Source organism: Natrix helvetica, assembly GCF_964273705.1.
Source record: "Natrix helvetica genome assembly, chromosome: 2".
In the NCBI taxonomy this organism is placed as follows: Eukaryota; Metazoa; Chordata; class Lepidosauria; order Squamata; family Natricidae; genus Natrix; species Natrix helvetica.
This window is the reverse complement of record NC_138552.1, coordinates 105,030,767-105,046,269: the sequence shown is the minus strand read 5'-3', so window position 1 is coordinate 105,046,269 and position 15,503 is coordinate 105,030,767. Positions and strand designations below refer to the sequence as shown.

Genomic DNA, 15,503 nt, shown 5'->3' with positions numbered 1-15,503 from the left:
GCAGTTAATTGTAATGTAAAACAAACAATACTTTAACCCTTCCAATAGATTCATCAAGAATAAGCAATGAGAGACCCAATCTTTTCCCCAAGAATTACAGTAAGCAGAAATGAAGATCAATTAAGTAATCATTTACTCTCCCCACATGTCTATATACAGTAGTGCTGGAATCCAAACTCCCATAATTTACAACTGGAAATTTTAATCGTTGTAGTCCAAACTATCTAGAATGCAATTGGGTAAAGGAGACTATTGTAGGTTACCAAATCTTGTTTTCTCATATTTGTACCCAGAACCCTTTTGTCACTGTGTGTTTTTGAAGATGTATCCCTTTCCAGGAGAAACTGCAGCTTTAAGTGCTTCTTCCCAACTCTTTGTATCATAGAAAGTTGATAAGGCATCAAACACTAAAAGAAATGCATTAGAGAATTACAAAAAATGTCATGAAAATTACAAGGAGGATTGAATCCAATCATGGTATAACAGAGCTTCTATAGAAACAATGCCCATCCTCTGCATTTTTAGACTCTTATTTTCCCACAATAATTCAAACATGTTAATAAGGAGTATCCAAGATTTGTGGTCTTTAATGCAGCATGACTCTTTACATTCAAGGCTTTCTTACTTTGCTCATGGTAGACCTCTACTGTTTAATGCCTATTTGCCCATATCTCATAGGACCGCTCCCCTGTGTTAGGACTATGTCTACCTAAGGGGGAGCAAGTTCTTGAACAGTTCATTATGTGATATGGCATTTTGTGCCCTAAAAAGTACAATAAACAAAAGTGAAGATCAATTCTGTAGAGAACTGCATCCAAAATTCCAGTGTGCACAAATCAACTATGCAACCTTTGTCAGAAAGATTTAATTTTCTAAAAAATGGACCAACACCATCCATACAAGTTATCGGCAGTTAATTTGCAACAGCTATTCTAATTCCAGCTATAAATTGTATAGGAAAGCTGGTGGTAATACTATGCCTGCAAATAGATGGCAGTGAATTCTATTGACGGGTGTGTGCATTACTTACCTTGGTTGATTGCCAAAGTTGTTGAGTGGTAATTTTTTGCATTGGTGTTTTTTACCATGTACTCTGGAATAGGCAATCGTGCTGTCTGCAGATGTCTTTCCTGGGCAATTTGGAAAGTGAGTTTCTACAAAAACAAATTATATATACTAAAAGGAGGAAGGGAGGAAATGATTCTTTATGCCAGTTTTTTTTTTTAAAAAAAAGAACTACATTTGGCTATTCTTTAAAAAGCTCATGATGCCTATTCTCCAAACCCAGAAGCTCTATTTTAATTATGTTAGCTAACTGTTCACAGGAAAATTATATTTGGGAAGAGATAAGTTCCTGCAGTTCATCACTAAAATACTACCCAGCTATTTCTGTAAGAATATCATAATATGTTCAATATACTTACTTTTTGAATGCTTTCATCCACCAGCCCTCCCAAAATATGTACTTTTTGTGGATCAACTTCCTCAAGAACTAAAATGAGAAGAACACAGATAAATAAGCATCTAGTAATAAAGACAGACTGCACTGCATCATTATTGTTACCATCTTCATAATCTTGTTATGTTTTTCCTATCCATAACACTTCTAGCAAGAGCCAATAATAAAGGCAAAGAAATACAGAGAACATCAAAACTGGCAGTAAAGGTATAACACTATTACTATGAATGGGGAGCATTCAAAATATACACTGACCCTCTACATGGGGCCACTTTTGAAAGTCATTCAAAAACTGCAGCTGGTTCAGAATGCAGGTGCACTAAACTCATGTAACATCACCTCCTTAGTAGGCTCATTTAACACCACTACTTTGAGTTGCAGGGGCTCCCAGTATATTTCTGGGTGCAGTTCAAAGTGCTGTTGGTCACCTACAATACCTTCATAGTACAAGACTGGACTACTTGCAGGACTGCCTATCTATACTTATTTCTGCCAATTCCATAAGATCTGACCGGTAGGCATGTTTTGAGTTCATGCAATTAAACAATAACATCTACTATCTAGGAGGCTTAATTTCTGTTGCTGTGTCTGCCTGTGGAACAATTTACCCCTCCTTATCCCAAAATTCAAAAGGCCTAAATCCCAATGGCCAGTAAAAGCTTGGCTTTTTTTCCTGGACACTGGGCCAAGAAGCTAGGTGAATCCCATTTTAGGGGTTTATTGCAGGGAATATATGTGCTACCTTTGGGTGTGATGTGTTCCAAGTTTTATGCTTTTAACTAATATGCCAAGAAGTGCAGAAGAACAATAGATTTTTTTTTTAATTGTATGTTTAGAGTTTGGGTGAAAATTACATTAGTCTCTTCATGTTTAACTCAATTAGCCACTAACTACTCTGTGACTGTTGGCTTTGGCAGCACACAGTCCTACTAACTAGCTCAAAAAAATATATATCACAATTTGGTGGAATTTAGAATCTGTCTCCACTTTCTCCAAGAAATGCCATATATTGCATCTGTCAAGCACCAGAGATTTCGGGATATCCAGGCAATTCAAATGTCCATAAAGATTTATTGTAAGATTAAGTTCTCTACAAGAATCTGAACTACTAACCGTCAAGGGAAATTAGGAGTTAAAAACAGAAAGGAATTCAAGGTTGGCCTAAGATGTCTTGTGGGCGTGAAGGGACTCATGACTGATGATGCATTTGACCCCTCCCTCAGGCTCAGCCTGATCATTTCCTACAGCATCTGCATCTGCCCCATTACCATTCCAACAGGGTCCCATGACACTACTAACCCTTATTCCATTTCCTTTTTCATCCAATCAGAATGTGGGAGCTATGTTCTAGAATAGGCATGTCCAACCAGCAGCCCAAGTGGCTTTGGATAGCTGATCATGCAGCACCACCACCCCTTTTCCCCCAGATTATAACCTTTTAATATTATGTGAGTTATATACTGTACATTAGCTACATCGTACATATTTTATACGTGTCCCAGGACAATTCCTCTTCACTCAATGTAGCCCAGACAAGCCAAATGTTCTAAATTGCATGGCTAAACTTAGTAGGCAATTTTGTAACGGAGAAGCTTCTACCACTCTTTATGTCAAATTCTCTTTTCCTTGAATGCTTACACAAAAAAGGGTCAAAATGTGGGATTTAGATGTTTTCTAATACAGCTGACTTGGTGGAATTAGTTGGGTCTGTTCTGAGGCAAATTTAACTCTAGGGGAGAGGGGCAGGGTAATTGAGTCTTCTCTAATGTTGCTACATTAACTCTCTCCCTGGGCCAGTTAAGCACGCAGTGAGAACAGGATCATTGAATAATATGTTATTCTACCAATTCTCTGAATTGTGTAGCGGTCTTTAAAAAATGACTAAAATCAGAAAGACTGAAATAGAACTGCTGCCAAAAGTGTTAATCACTGTCTTGGTTCAAAACAAAATGTCTGGGTGTGCTCATTCAATTTTTTTAAAATTCTGCCTAACAAAATCTATACATATACAATACAGAAGAAGTGTAATAATTATGGTTTTTATCCGACCCCAATTTCTCCTTGCCTGCTTTGTGAAGGGTTTTTTTCCCCCCCTCCTTCCCAGCTCCAATGAGCTTACTCACTGGACTCCTTTGAAGAATTCTCCTTCCTCGTTAAAAAAATAATTCTTAATTATGTTTTATCTGTCTGCAAACTTTGCTGTTTTCCAAAGCTTGCTGGTGCTCTCAGCAAGCTTGCGTTTAGCTGGTGATGTTATTTTGGCTAAATAAAACATTAAGTGCTGGTACTTGAGTACTGGAAATAAAGGGAACAATGTTATTTATAGATGCCATTTACACTATCATTTTCTCATATCTCCAGTAAGAGTATTTCTGGCTTAAAAGTGCATCAAACTAAACTACCATCTGCTTAATATTATAGATTTTTCTATTTTGAGGTATACCCTTCTAATTATTGGTAGTAATTAGCTCTATTTTTGCTCTAAAGGTTACTATATAGTCCACGCTAGTCCATATTATTTTATGATCTTTTTGAAAAATACACTAGGACAGCGGTTCCCAACTTTTTCACCTTGGCAGCCTGGCCTGGCAGGGGGAGGCATGGGAGTGGCAGGTGCACACAGGCGCACACGGCTCCATTGGTGGGAGAGGTGGGCGCGCATGTCCTCCACTCCAGCAAATGGGAGCTTCACACATGAGCAGAGGGTGCTTGTGCTCACACACAAACCTCCACTCGTGTGAACAGTGACTGCATGCGAAGCTCCATTTGTGTGAATGGAGCTTCATGCACGAGCCCCCCCCCCCCCCGTTCACATGAGTGGACGTGAACACAAGCATCCTTTGTGCACTCTGCTTGTGAGCGCAAGAGCCCACCACTTGTGCAACTGGAGCTTTGCACGCACGTGGTTGCTGCCGCTGAGCTTCAGGTAGTGGGCTATCGCCTGGGGTGTTAGGGAATCCTTGCAGTAGAAGGTCTGCAGCTTCTGTTTAGGCAGCTTTTAGTAATTTTAAATCAACTTTTAATTCAATGTTTAGATTTTCTCAATAGGAAAAGGCTTGGTATTTTAGATTCAGTTATTCTTCCTAATCCAGGAGTTTCCTAAATATTCTAGACCAGAGATGGCAAACCTTTTTTGGCTCGCGTGCCACAAGTGGGGGGAGCGCAGGGGGGTCGTGTGCAGGCATGCCGCACTCATAATGCAATGCGTGACCCCCCCAGTACACATGCGTGCACAACAGGCATGACCCCCCCCATTTTACATGCTTTTTTCACCGTCCCCAGGCTCCAGAGGCTTTATAGGAGTCTGGGGAGGGCGAAAAGAGCCTCCCCCGACCGTCCGGAGGCTTCCCTGAAGCCTTCAGAACACTTAAAACGACCTCCGAGCAAACCGGAAGTCATTTCTGGTTTGCTCGGAGGGTCGTTTTAAGCACTCCGAAGGCTTCAGGGAAGCCTCCGGACGGTCCCTGAAGCCTCCGGAGGGCCTCCAGGGGGGGAGGCTCTTTTCGCCCTCCCCAGGCTCCTATAAAGCCTCTCGAGCCTGGGGAGGGCGAACAAATGGCTTTTAAGAACTGTGAAGTCAGCTGGGCAGCGTGCGCTTGCGCGCTGGCCAGCTAACAGGGTAGTGCCTCGCGTGCCCTGACAAATGGCTCCGCGTGCCACCTGTGGCACGCGTGCCATAGGTTCACCATCACTGTTCTAGACTTAGGAACTTCATGTTACTCACAAGGTCTATTAACTTAGCTCCCTTCTTGTTCAACTGATGCATAGGCACACAAAAAAATTTAGATCCAAACTTTCAGCCCTCTAACAGGCTAACAGACATGAATTCCCCGCTCTTTTTTTATGATCATTTCAAGAGTTTCAAATGGCCTCGGATGCTCACTTAATATTTTTGTGCAAGGAAAATCACCTTGGAATATATTTCCAGAAGTCTAAAGTACAAACAAGTTCTCAACTTAAAACTGGTTGTTTAGTGACTGTTAGAAATTACAATGGACCTTGAGTTACTTACAACTTAGTTTTGACAGCCTCCTACCCTCTCCCCAGATCACATGATCAAATTTTGGGAACTTGGCAACTGGCAACATTTGCAGTGTCCCATGATCACGTGATTGCAACTTGCAATATTTTTTTTTGCTGGAAACTGGTGTTTACTTACGGTTTCCAACAAAAAATCCCCATTGGATATAATGGGTTCTCTTAACCACCACAGTTTTCATTTAATGACCATCATGACATATAACCTTAATTCTAGGCTCAATTATGCTTTTAAGTCAAAAACTATCTAAAATGATCTTTCCTAAAACATTTAGGAAGCTTCACTGAGTAACAGACAGTAGCAAGTGAGGAGTTTTAAATATCTTAATGTAATCCTTCAAGACTCAAGACTGTATCATGGGATACAGGTATCAAATTTGTATTCTTGTGGCCTCACTGAGATTCTTCAGCTCTTCTATATGTATTTTTTCACACAAGAGAACTCATCTTTACAGCTCTAGAACTATTCACTGACCAATGCATGGCTCAGTTGCTTATAGATCTCCATTTCAAATTACCAGTAGATGCCGATTTTTGAGGAAATAATACAAACTAAGTCTATTACAGCAGTGCTTCGAGCTCTAAAATGTGTATTCAATGAAATTCTAAGGCTAAAAGCTGGCCAGATGAGGAAATAGCTTTATTATTCATTTTTTTATCCCATTACCGTTAGCCAATAAATTCCAGTTGTTTTGGATTCTAGTGATTTTTAGAACATTTCTCAATTTCCAAATTTCCTCAAATTTTTGGTGGCTGGGAGTTATCAAACATAATAGAATGAGAGAGGGATCATTCAAAATTTACCCCATTAGAGTTTAACCACCCTAGATGGATGTCAGCTAATTATGTTGACTAACTATCTTCCCCCATTTCAACAAGGGATTTTCTTCAGAGCAAGGTCAATAGCCTTTAGCATTTTTATATGGGAGAGTTAATAAAAGTTCCTATAGCTAATCAGACTTGCCAGTGGGTTGCTAACTGGTTTACTACCAGTTCGCTCGTGATCGCATGCGTGCAATGCTTCTGAGCATGTGCATAAATGTCCAAGCGGGTGGGCGGTGCCTCCCACCGCCGCCACTACCAGTTCAACTGAACCGCGCCGAACCGTGAGCAACCCACCTGAGACTTGCCCTTGTGGTGATGGTTCATGTTAATAAGATGATACATTCATGTTAACAAGAAGATTCCATTTTCCTTTGTTGTTACATGCCCGAGATCAGTCTGAAGAATCTTATATTATTTCCCTTCTATTAGATAATAAAAGCCTTACTATAAATAATATAACCAAGTTTTATACAGCAGCTGTACAAACAGCTGACTTCTGATCTATATGAGCAATATGATCATACTGGCTCCATTAATCCTTGGAAATGTATAAGTGAATTTCAACAATTTAGATTATTAGATTTTAAAATATAATTTATAACTATATGGTTCATTCACTGCATTACTGTACGGACTGAATACCTAGATTTAGATTTTACTTAAAATTCATTTTATAGTAATTTTTATCTTATTTTATAGTCCCTTTTTATTTTATCTAATGTTAATGTTTAAGAGTTAGTAAGAGTCCAGTGATGCATTATTTCAGCAGTGCTGCAAAAACCTTTAATTGGGAGTCCTCACCCCACCAATCAAGACAGATTAATTTTTGATTCCCAGCCACAGTATTTAGAGAAAGAGGAAGTGCATCAGTAAGCACCACAATCCTAGATTAGGTTGGGCTGAATTATAGTTACTCTACTTACTGCTATTCTTGCTAAAGACTGAGTACACGTAACTGTTGCTCAGTTTGTCATATAAGGCTGCTTGTCCCAGCTGAATGCTAGAATATATGGCATTAGCTGACAGTTCATGGAGGAGAATGTAAAATAAGTGGAAACAAGTTTAAGATGATTTGAAGCATACATTAAGAAACCCCAAATCCAATTATTACTCATTTAAAATAAGAACAACAAAATTTTAAAAGTTGCAATATACCATTATCAGAATCTGGTGTGAGATATACAATCATGTCCAAAGGAAACAGGTCAAGATAACTTTCAGCAGTAATATCCATCTGAAAAAGAATGCAACACACATAAATAGAATTTCAAAAAATCATTTTAGAAAGACCACTTGTGCAGGAATGAGAGTGCAATTTTGGAAAAAACATGCCACTCTGACTATCCATTACTATTCTACTGAAAAACACATTTTGAATCAAAACAGCATTTTAGCCCAATTTAAACCTAATAATATTTCACAACACTATTGAGTATATTAAACTACAGGACTTCTTAAAAGCAACGATTCTGTGTCAAGTCGTGTTGGGACTGCAACTCTGGAATGTACCAAGTTAACTATACAGAGAATATTATGGGAAAGGAAGACAAAGCTACCAATTCTGTCTTCTATGGATAAGAGCAACTTGAGGAAGAACTATCGTATTTTTCGGAATGTAAGACGCACCAAAATATAAGACGCACCAAGGTTTTGAAGAGGCAATTTTTTAAAAAAAGTAGATAGGTAGATGGAGGGATAGAGAGGGAGAGAGAGAAATACAGTAGGGAGAGAGAGAGTAGGTAGGTAGGTAGATAGAGGGATAGGGAGAGAGAAATACAGTAGGTAGGTAGGGAGAGAAAGAGTAGGTAGGTAGATAGATAGAGGGATAGAGAGAGAGAAATAGAGTCGGTAGGTAGGGAGAGGGATAGAGACAGAGAAATACAGTAGGTAAGTGGGGAGGGAGAGAGAGTAGGTATGTAGGTAGGTAGGAGAGAGAGAGAGAGAGAGAGAGAGAGAAATATAGTAGGTAGGTAGGGAGAGAAAGAGAGTAGGTAGGTAGGTAGATATAGGGGGGGAGAGAGAGAGAGAGAGATAGATAGATACAGTAGGTAAGTAGGGAAAGAGAGAGAGTAAGTAGGTAGGTAATTGTTTCCAGTGTATTTATCCATGTGCTAGAGAAGGAAATCACTGACAACCTGCAGCACCTAAGACTTGTTTCTGCTGGCACAGCACTTGATCAATGTAATTCTCATCAATCACTCTAACCAAAGAGCTTTCTGAAAGGGGGGGGGAAGGTTTTTGCACTCTGCAAACCTCCCCAAAACGGGCCCATTTTTTTCCAAACAAAAGGCATGAATAGCCTTGGGGGGGGGGGGGGCTTGCAGAGTGCTGGGGGGGGGGGGAATGAACAAAAAATGGCCCGTTTTTCACAAAAATGGGCCCGGTTTTTGTCAAAGCCTTATGGAGGCTTATAGAATGCTGCTGGGGGTGGGGGTGGGGGAAAACAGCCCATTTGTTGCTCGTTTCTGCCCTCCCCAGCCCCCAGGAGTTCTCTGAAAACCTCCAAAAGGCTAGGCACGGCCATTTTGATGAAGGTGCGGGGCTTCGGGAGGCAAAAAAAATGCTGCATTCGATGTATAAGACGCACCCAGATTTTCAGCCTCTTTTTGAGGAAAAAACGTCCGTCTTATACTCCGAAAAAAACGGTATTTTCCTTCAGTGTCATCACTTGGAGAAAGCTAAAGCAGAGGGAAAGGGGGGAGATATACTTACCAGATAATTGGCAAATCCATCATTCATTCTCAGGCATTCTTCGTAAATAGGACTGTTTTTCACAATTCCTGTGAGGTGGAGCCAAAAGGGCTTCTGAGCTTTCTTGTTAGACCCATAAAGTCGCCTAATTTGTGCAGCAAGCCGACATATTTCCTTTGAAGAAGAGGAAAAAGCCTCAGTGATTGTTGTTGTCGTTTTTTGCTCTAGATGTTCTTCAAAAAGCTCCAATATTATTCAGAGCTTTTTGTTCTTTTTAATGAAATATACCAATCAAAATATAATGCACAAAATAAAATATTACTGTAGGACAATAAAGAAGTAAATGATCCATAATGGTAATTAAAGTGAACAAAGAGATTCATGTAGAACTAGGTTAATTCTTTAACATATTCTTGAAGTTTAATCATATAGAAACATATTTCTTTGTGTTCTCGTTTTGTATACAGTAAGGAGAATTCATAATAGGGAACTTATATCTGAAATTTGTTCTTTAAGAACAGGACTCTATACTACCTTTCAGCAAGGTAGAAAAATTATCTGTCAAACTCTGACTTTGAGTTCTTCATAAAATGTCAAATTCCATATGAGAATTTGAAAGTATAGCTCAACATCACATTTGCATTTTTTATTAATTTCTCCAATTTATATTAACATATTTAATGACGAAGTCAAACAAGAGTCATGGTGGGACAGGACCAAATCAGACAAATCCAAGAATCCTATTTGCAGTTTTATTTCAGGCTGATGTAACTGTTCTAAATTTCCTCCTGAGCAATAGCTGCTTAGAGAGCCAATTTAGTGTACTGTTTAAGGTACCCAGCTAGAAACCAGGAGACTGTAAGTTCTAGCCCCACCTTGGGCACAAAACTAGCTGTATGATCTTGGGTCAGTTACTTTCTCAGCTCTAAGAAGCAGGCAAGGACAAAGCATTTCTGAAACCTTGCCAAGAAAACTGCAGACCCTTGTCAAGGCAGTCGCCAGCAGTCAAAACTAACTCAAAGGAACTAAAAAAAACCTCCTGCTTATGAGCATCTCAAAACACTGGATCTCATGCTCTGCCATATGTGATTGTAATACATATTTTAATCTTGCAACACTGTCCTCATTGGATTTAATAAAGAGCACTCCATCTATTGCCTTTCAGTGGCCCTAAGGTCCTCTCCATTCCACTTCCAGTATACCTAATCCAAAAGGTAAATCTTAAAAAATATGCTTAAAGTCCTGCCAATCTCAATGTTTCCTCAGTTCAAGAGGACTTATAACCACAAGCAAGGTATAAAATCTCTCACAAATATGACTCCTTCATCCTTCACTCAACTATTCCCTTCCCCATGGATGCTGCAAAGCTGGTGTTTCCTGCACTTATAGAACTAAGAACTTACATTCCAGTCTGGCTTAAATGTGCAGGAAGCGTTCTATTGTTTTCATGAGGAAAAAAAATCAAATGGTCACGTCCAAATTTCTAATTTTTATGGAGTACAATTCTTCAGTCAATAAAGCAAATAATACTACTGAATGCAACCTCTTCAAAGTAGAGTGAGACCTCCGGTCACGACCATAATCTGTTCCAGGACTTAGATCGGCATCCAACTTGGCCATGACTGGAAGGAAGACTGACTGTTCATGCGCGCGCACAAAGAAAAAGGTGCGGAAGGGGAAATCACTATGGCAGGGAAAATCGCTGTGGCTGTGTTTGATCACCACCCAAGGATGTGTTCGTGAACAAAGTGATACATTTAGCAGATTTTTGGGTTGGCACCCAATTTGGTTGTGGTCTGTGACCCGAGGTCCCACTGTATTGCAAAACAAGTACTCAAGAGCAGAGGCTCACTCACCAGTTCTGAAAATCAAATTCCGTGCTTTTTAAAAACAGTAAAAAATATAAAGCTACCTTCTTAGTCATGTGACCAGTCAAGCTCATATCAATACACAGCCGAGGACCTGTTGCCTTGGCCTCTAGAAGGCGATCTTTTGCAATGGCTTTTAGATCTCGCTTACTAAGTTGAGGAGTAGTGCCTGAAATAGAGAAAAGAGAAAAAATAAACAATCATCCAGTGGCTCACTGCTGAACGACGTTAAGCATACAGGGGAGGCATAGGCCGTGATTTTGCAGGCTAGCAATAACTTCTCTGAAAGGCGCTTCAGTGCCTATAAATCAAAATCTCTCCCCAAAAAATGTTGCCCTACACTTTCTTCCACGTGAACAATACAAAATATTAGCTGTAGTAGTGAAACCTCTTCCAGAAAATCCGATCCATTATGGATCTTCTCACAGAAAACATAAGTAAAGTACCTTGAAGCTTCAGAGTACAGAGAGCAAATTATTTTCTATAGAAGATGGAGACAGAAATTATACTGTGTTTCTTGTACCTTTTTGTTCAGCGTGCTTCGCTTTACGTCGTTCTCTTTCACATTTTCTTTTATCCTTCTTTGCAGAAACAATCTTCTCCCAGTGCCGTTGTTTCCTTAGAACGTTCCTCTTAATATAAAGAAAAATAAACAGATACATATAAGGGAAGAAAAGAAGCTATTTGCAAAGATTTTCTTATCAGAACTGGATTTAGGGGTGCATATACGTTTGGATGTATTTGGGTATGTCCCATTATTTAAATTTCCCAAATTTTGCCTATGTTCATTGCCTAGTATACAGTAGCTATTTATCCTTTCTTTTCCTATCTCTCACACACAGAAACTATTACAAATTTCAGCTATTTTACACAAATAGAAAGGAATACAGAAATGTGTGGTGTATTTTTCCCAGATAACCACTAAAAAGTGGAAGAAGAGTTATGAATTAATATTTCTTCTGCCTTTAAAAATGATGGGAGTACAGTATTATTTGCTTAGTGCTTTCAGTCAATAGCAGATGTTATGTGTAAATGGCATTTTGGCACACAACTTGCCTTTCTAAATGCATAAAAGATCTTTGTGGAAATCCAGGAAATATCTTCCATAGAAGTATTTTTGTAGCAACACTTTTATTAATATGGTTGCCTTGACAGTCAACCAGATGTTTAGATTGGATTTGGCATTTTTATCCATCAATTTAGTTCTTTCCAAGGACCTGCTTATTATGATGATGATGGTCACAGTCAGCCAGATGTTTAGACTAGATTTTTAAAAAACCCATCTTTTGAGTCTTCCTTGCCTGAGAGTGTTAAAGATATCATCACAGGATGTAAATTGTTCCAAATAAAGCTGCCTTTTGCAATTGATCTACAGTGATTTAGTCAATGCTGATGGTGTTCAAGTAATCCTCCAGTTATTATTATTAAAGGATCCTTAGGCCACTGGTACAGAGAAAGGCTCAGCTTATGTTGATATGACAACTTTTTGCCACCAGCTTAAAATTTTTCCATTGGCCCAGACATTTTACAGCAAATCTGTTTTGATTTTTGTTTGAATGTGTTTTGTATGAAATGGTCACTGTAATGTATTATGATAACTTCCCATTTTCTTCCTATTGATATCTTTTAGCTAAAGAGCAATAATGAGCTATTTCAAAATATGTAAGCTAAAGGAAAAGGGAAGTAAACAAAATCTTTGTTGTTGCCTACAAACTGGGAAGGAAGGGAGGTCACAATGTGTAAGTACCTACCTTACATATCTACAGGTATGCCTTTAAACAAAGCCATTGTTACAATACTTTCAGGCCCTTCTTCAATGTAAAATATGATCCCTGTAAAACACTGAGATTCACAACATGAAACTACATTAAAATTGCCGCAATTTGTTTTTGACATGAATGGCTGAAGGCCACTTTACATACCGAACACCAATTCTCATTTCCTGTATCCTGTTCACTGGATCTTTCATCATTCTCATCAATTTCCAGAAGCTCAAATGCATCCCAGAGATCTTCCCCATTTCCATCTCCATAGTTTTGCTGTTGATCACAATGATCTCCAGAGATACATCTCTCTACTTTCTTCTCAGGATTAGTCATTATTGTTTTTTTTTTGTCCAAACTGCTTTGAAAAGCATAGAAAAAATGACATTAAATGCTGGACCATAGAATTTAATTGCCAGAACTGAAACTGCTCTCATCCTACCGGTAAAACAGGATAGTTTTATTCTGTACTGACTGCAGATTCTGGCTACTTTCAAAAGAACCGTAAGTAAGCATGTTATAGTAATCCAGCGGTTCTCAAATAGTGGGGCGCGCCCCCCTGGGGGGGCGCGAGGCTCTGTAAAGGGGGGCGCGAAGGCTCCCTTTCCATCTGGGTGCAATGGCGGCGAAGGCGTGGGCGAGGCATAATATATCCCGCCTGGAAGTGGCAGCACTTCGGACTGGATTTTCATTGGAGCCGCGGGCTGGAGCTGTGCAAGAAGCCTGCTCGGGTGGGGGTGGGAGGGAGGGAAGCATGGGACCGCCCGTCTTCGCCACCGCGTAGCTCGCCTCCCCGCCAGCAGCTCCACTGCCAGCATTCCATCTGGAAGCGGAAGTGCAACAGCCGCTGTTGGGGAAGGGACAAAGGGGCGGCGGTCGCCCGATCTTGCCACCACCACCCCTTCGCCCCTGGTAACGGCGACTGTTGTGCTGCTGCTTCCAGCTGGGATGCTGGAGGAGCTGCTGGCAGGGAGGGAGGGAAGAAGGGCAGAAGGGAGGTGGAAGGAAGGAAAGAAAAGCAGACACGCCGGAGGGAAAGAGGAAAGAAGGCAAGCAGGCAGGAAGGAGGCAGAAGGAAGGAGGGAAGAATGGAACTGGAAGGGAGGCAGGGAAGGAGGGAGGGAGAAAGGAAGGATAGGAGGATAGGGAAAGAGGAAAGAAGGCAGGCAGGCAGAAGGGAGGGAGGTGCAAGGAAGGAAGAAAGCATAGATAAGCAGGAGGGAAAGAAGGCAGGCAGGCAGAGGGAAAGAGGAAGGAGGGAACTGGAAGGGAGGCAGGAAGGAAGGGAAGGAGGAAGGGAGGGTGGAAGGAAGGATAGACAAGTAAGAGGGAAAGAGGAAAGAAAGCATGTGACTACGGTGGGAAACGAGGAAAGACCGGTGTGCTATGTTATGCAGAGGTGTACTTATAACAATTTTATAGACAAATGATACTATTTACAGTCGCGCGGGGGGGGGCGAAATGTTTTCTTCTTCCTAGGGGGGGCATGACAGAAAATAATTGAGAAGCACTGTAGTAATCCAACATTGAAGAGCATAACACACTCTGTGTATTCATCCTTTGTTCAGAAAATGAAAAAAGGTGTGAACCAGTCATAACAGGTGCTCATTAAGAGCACAGAAAAGGAAGAATTACGCATTGAAATGAAAAAAGGTGTGAACCAGTCATAACAGGTGCTCATTAAGAGCACAGAAAAGGAAGAATTACGCATTGCCAATTCCAGATACATGAAAGGAGCCTCACTGGTATTCAAACGTTGTCCGTTGTGTAAGCATTTCAGAAGCATGCAATTCCTCCTGCCATATAAGGTCTTTAAGCCTATCTTTTCTACTTAAAACTTCTTAAGTAACATTACACAAATACAGTATGTGGTCCAGAAAAAAGATGAGCAAAATGTGCTTTACAGGTAACTTTTATGGATACCCAACAGTCAAAATGCTTAAGCAGTTTAAGAATCATGAATTATTGTTCAGACGAAACGTCTGTTACTCACCTCCCTTTAATAGAAATTTCTCAATCAGCCTTTTTTTAATTCTTTTGATTCATTATGAAAAACTAGCTCCACGCTGAGCTATTTCCTTCCTCTATCTATACCGCATCATCCAATGAGACTTCCCTCTACCGGGAACCAGCTGCATTCTGGGAATTGTAGTTTTCGTCATGGGCGACGGGACAGGATTATCCGATTCAAGGTTGGGCGGATGGGAACGTGCGTTGCTTTGATTTAGAGACGACGGGAGAGAAGTTTAAATTTGATTCGCTAGCCATCCCTTCTGAAATGTCATCCTGAGTTACATTTCTTCACGGAAAGCAAAAACACACTTTTCAATTCTGAAGCCTATTCTCAAGTATATTGTTTTTCGGGCCAGTCTTGATTTATTTTTATCTTTTTTTGTAAATTTTTAATTATAAGTCGTTTGGTAATTAGAAATCAGGCGGTCTATCTGTGATTTGATTGCCATTTCATGTATGCATCAACCATGCTTATGTTAAATACTCACCTATATCCTGCAAAGAGAGGATCAGAAATATATTAACCACACATTCTGAGTGCAGGTTAACTCCCTGAACTTTAAGCTCAGGGTGAATAAAGATTCGCGCAATTGCAGTGTTCACATAATATGCTAGGTCTCTCCTCTAAGAAAACATATTGAAGCCTAATCTGACAAGGTGCCACCTGCACACTGGTAAACTATAGAGTAGGATAGCCCGACTCTTCCCAGAGGTTTTGTGCTTCCTTACAGATCTAGATGGTGCCATTACCTTCAATTTGTAACTCCTCACGTTGCCTCTGTCTTTACCTCACACAAACCATCTAAAACTGCCACTACCTATCAAAGCACATGATGCGCCCACAAT

General features: G+C 40.2%; 1 protein-coding gene across 2 annotated transcripts; it reads right to left on the bottom strand.

Moving 5' to 3' along the window:
- Positions 1-110: 110 nt before the first annotated feature.
- TRMT10B (tRNA methyltransferase 10B) lies at positions 111-14,786 on the bottom strand. 2 transcript variants are annotated; one of them, XM_081941305.1, is made up of 9 exons: positions 14,638-14,786; positions 12,804-13,005; positions 11,405-11,513; positions 10,926-11,050; positions 9,035-9,187; positions 7,478-7,556; positions 1,425-1,492; positions 1,031-1,154; positions 111-407 (listed from the first exon to the last, which is right to left on the bottom strand). In XM_081941305.1, the coding sequence occupies exons 2-9, from the start codon at positions 12,978-12,980 to the stop codon at positions 304-306; spliced, it is 939 nt and encodes a 312-aa protein (XP_081797431.1). In that variant the 5' UTR covers positions 12,981-13,005; positions 14,638-14,786; the 3' UTR covers positions 111-303. The 2 variants fall into 2 exon arrangements, with proteins under 2 accessions (XP_081797431.1, XP_081797432.1); XM_081941306.1 differs by having other exon boundaries at positions 12,804-13,002.
- Between the last annotated feature and the right edge of the window lie 717 nt (positions 14,787-15,503).

Coding starts and splice junctions, on each gene's coding strand:
- TRMT10B (XM_081941305.1), bottom strand. CDS start 12,980: ATGACTAATCCTGAGAAGAAAGTAGAGAGATGTATCTCTGGAGATCAT. Junction 11,514..12,803: donor GAAATGAGAATTGGTGTTCG/GTATGTAAAGTG, acceptor CTTTATATTAAG/AGGAACGTTCTAAGGAAACA. Junction 408..1,030: donor AACTTTGGCAATCAACCAAG/GTAAGTAATGCA, acceptor CATTTCTTTTAG/TGTTTGATGCCTTATCAACT.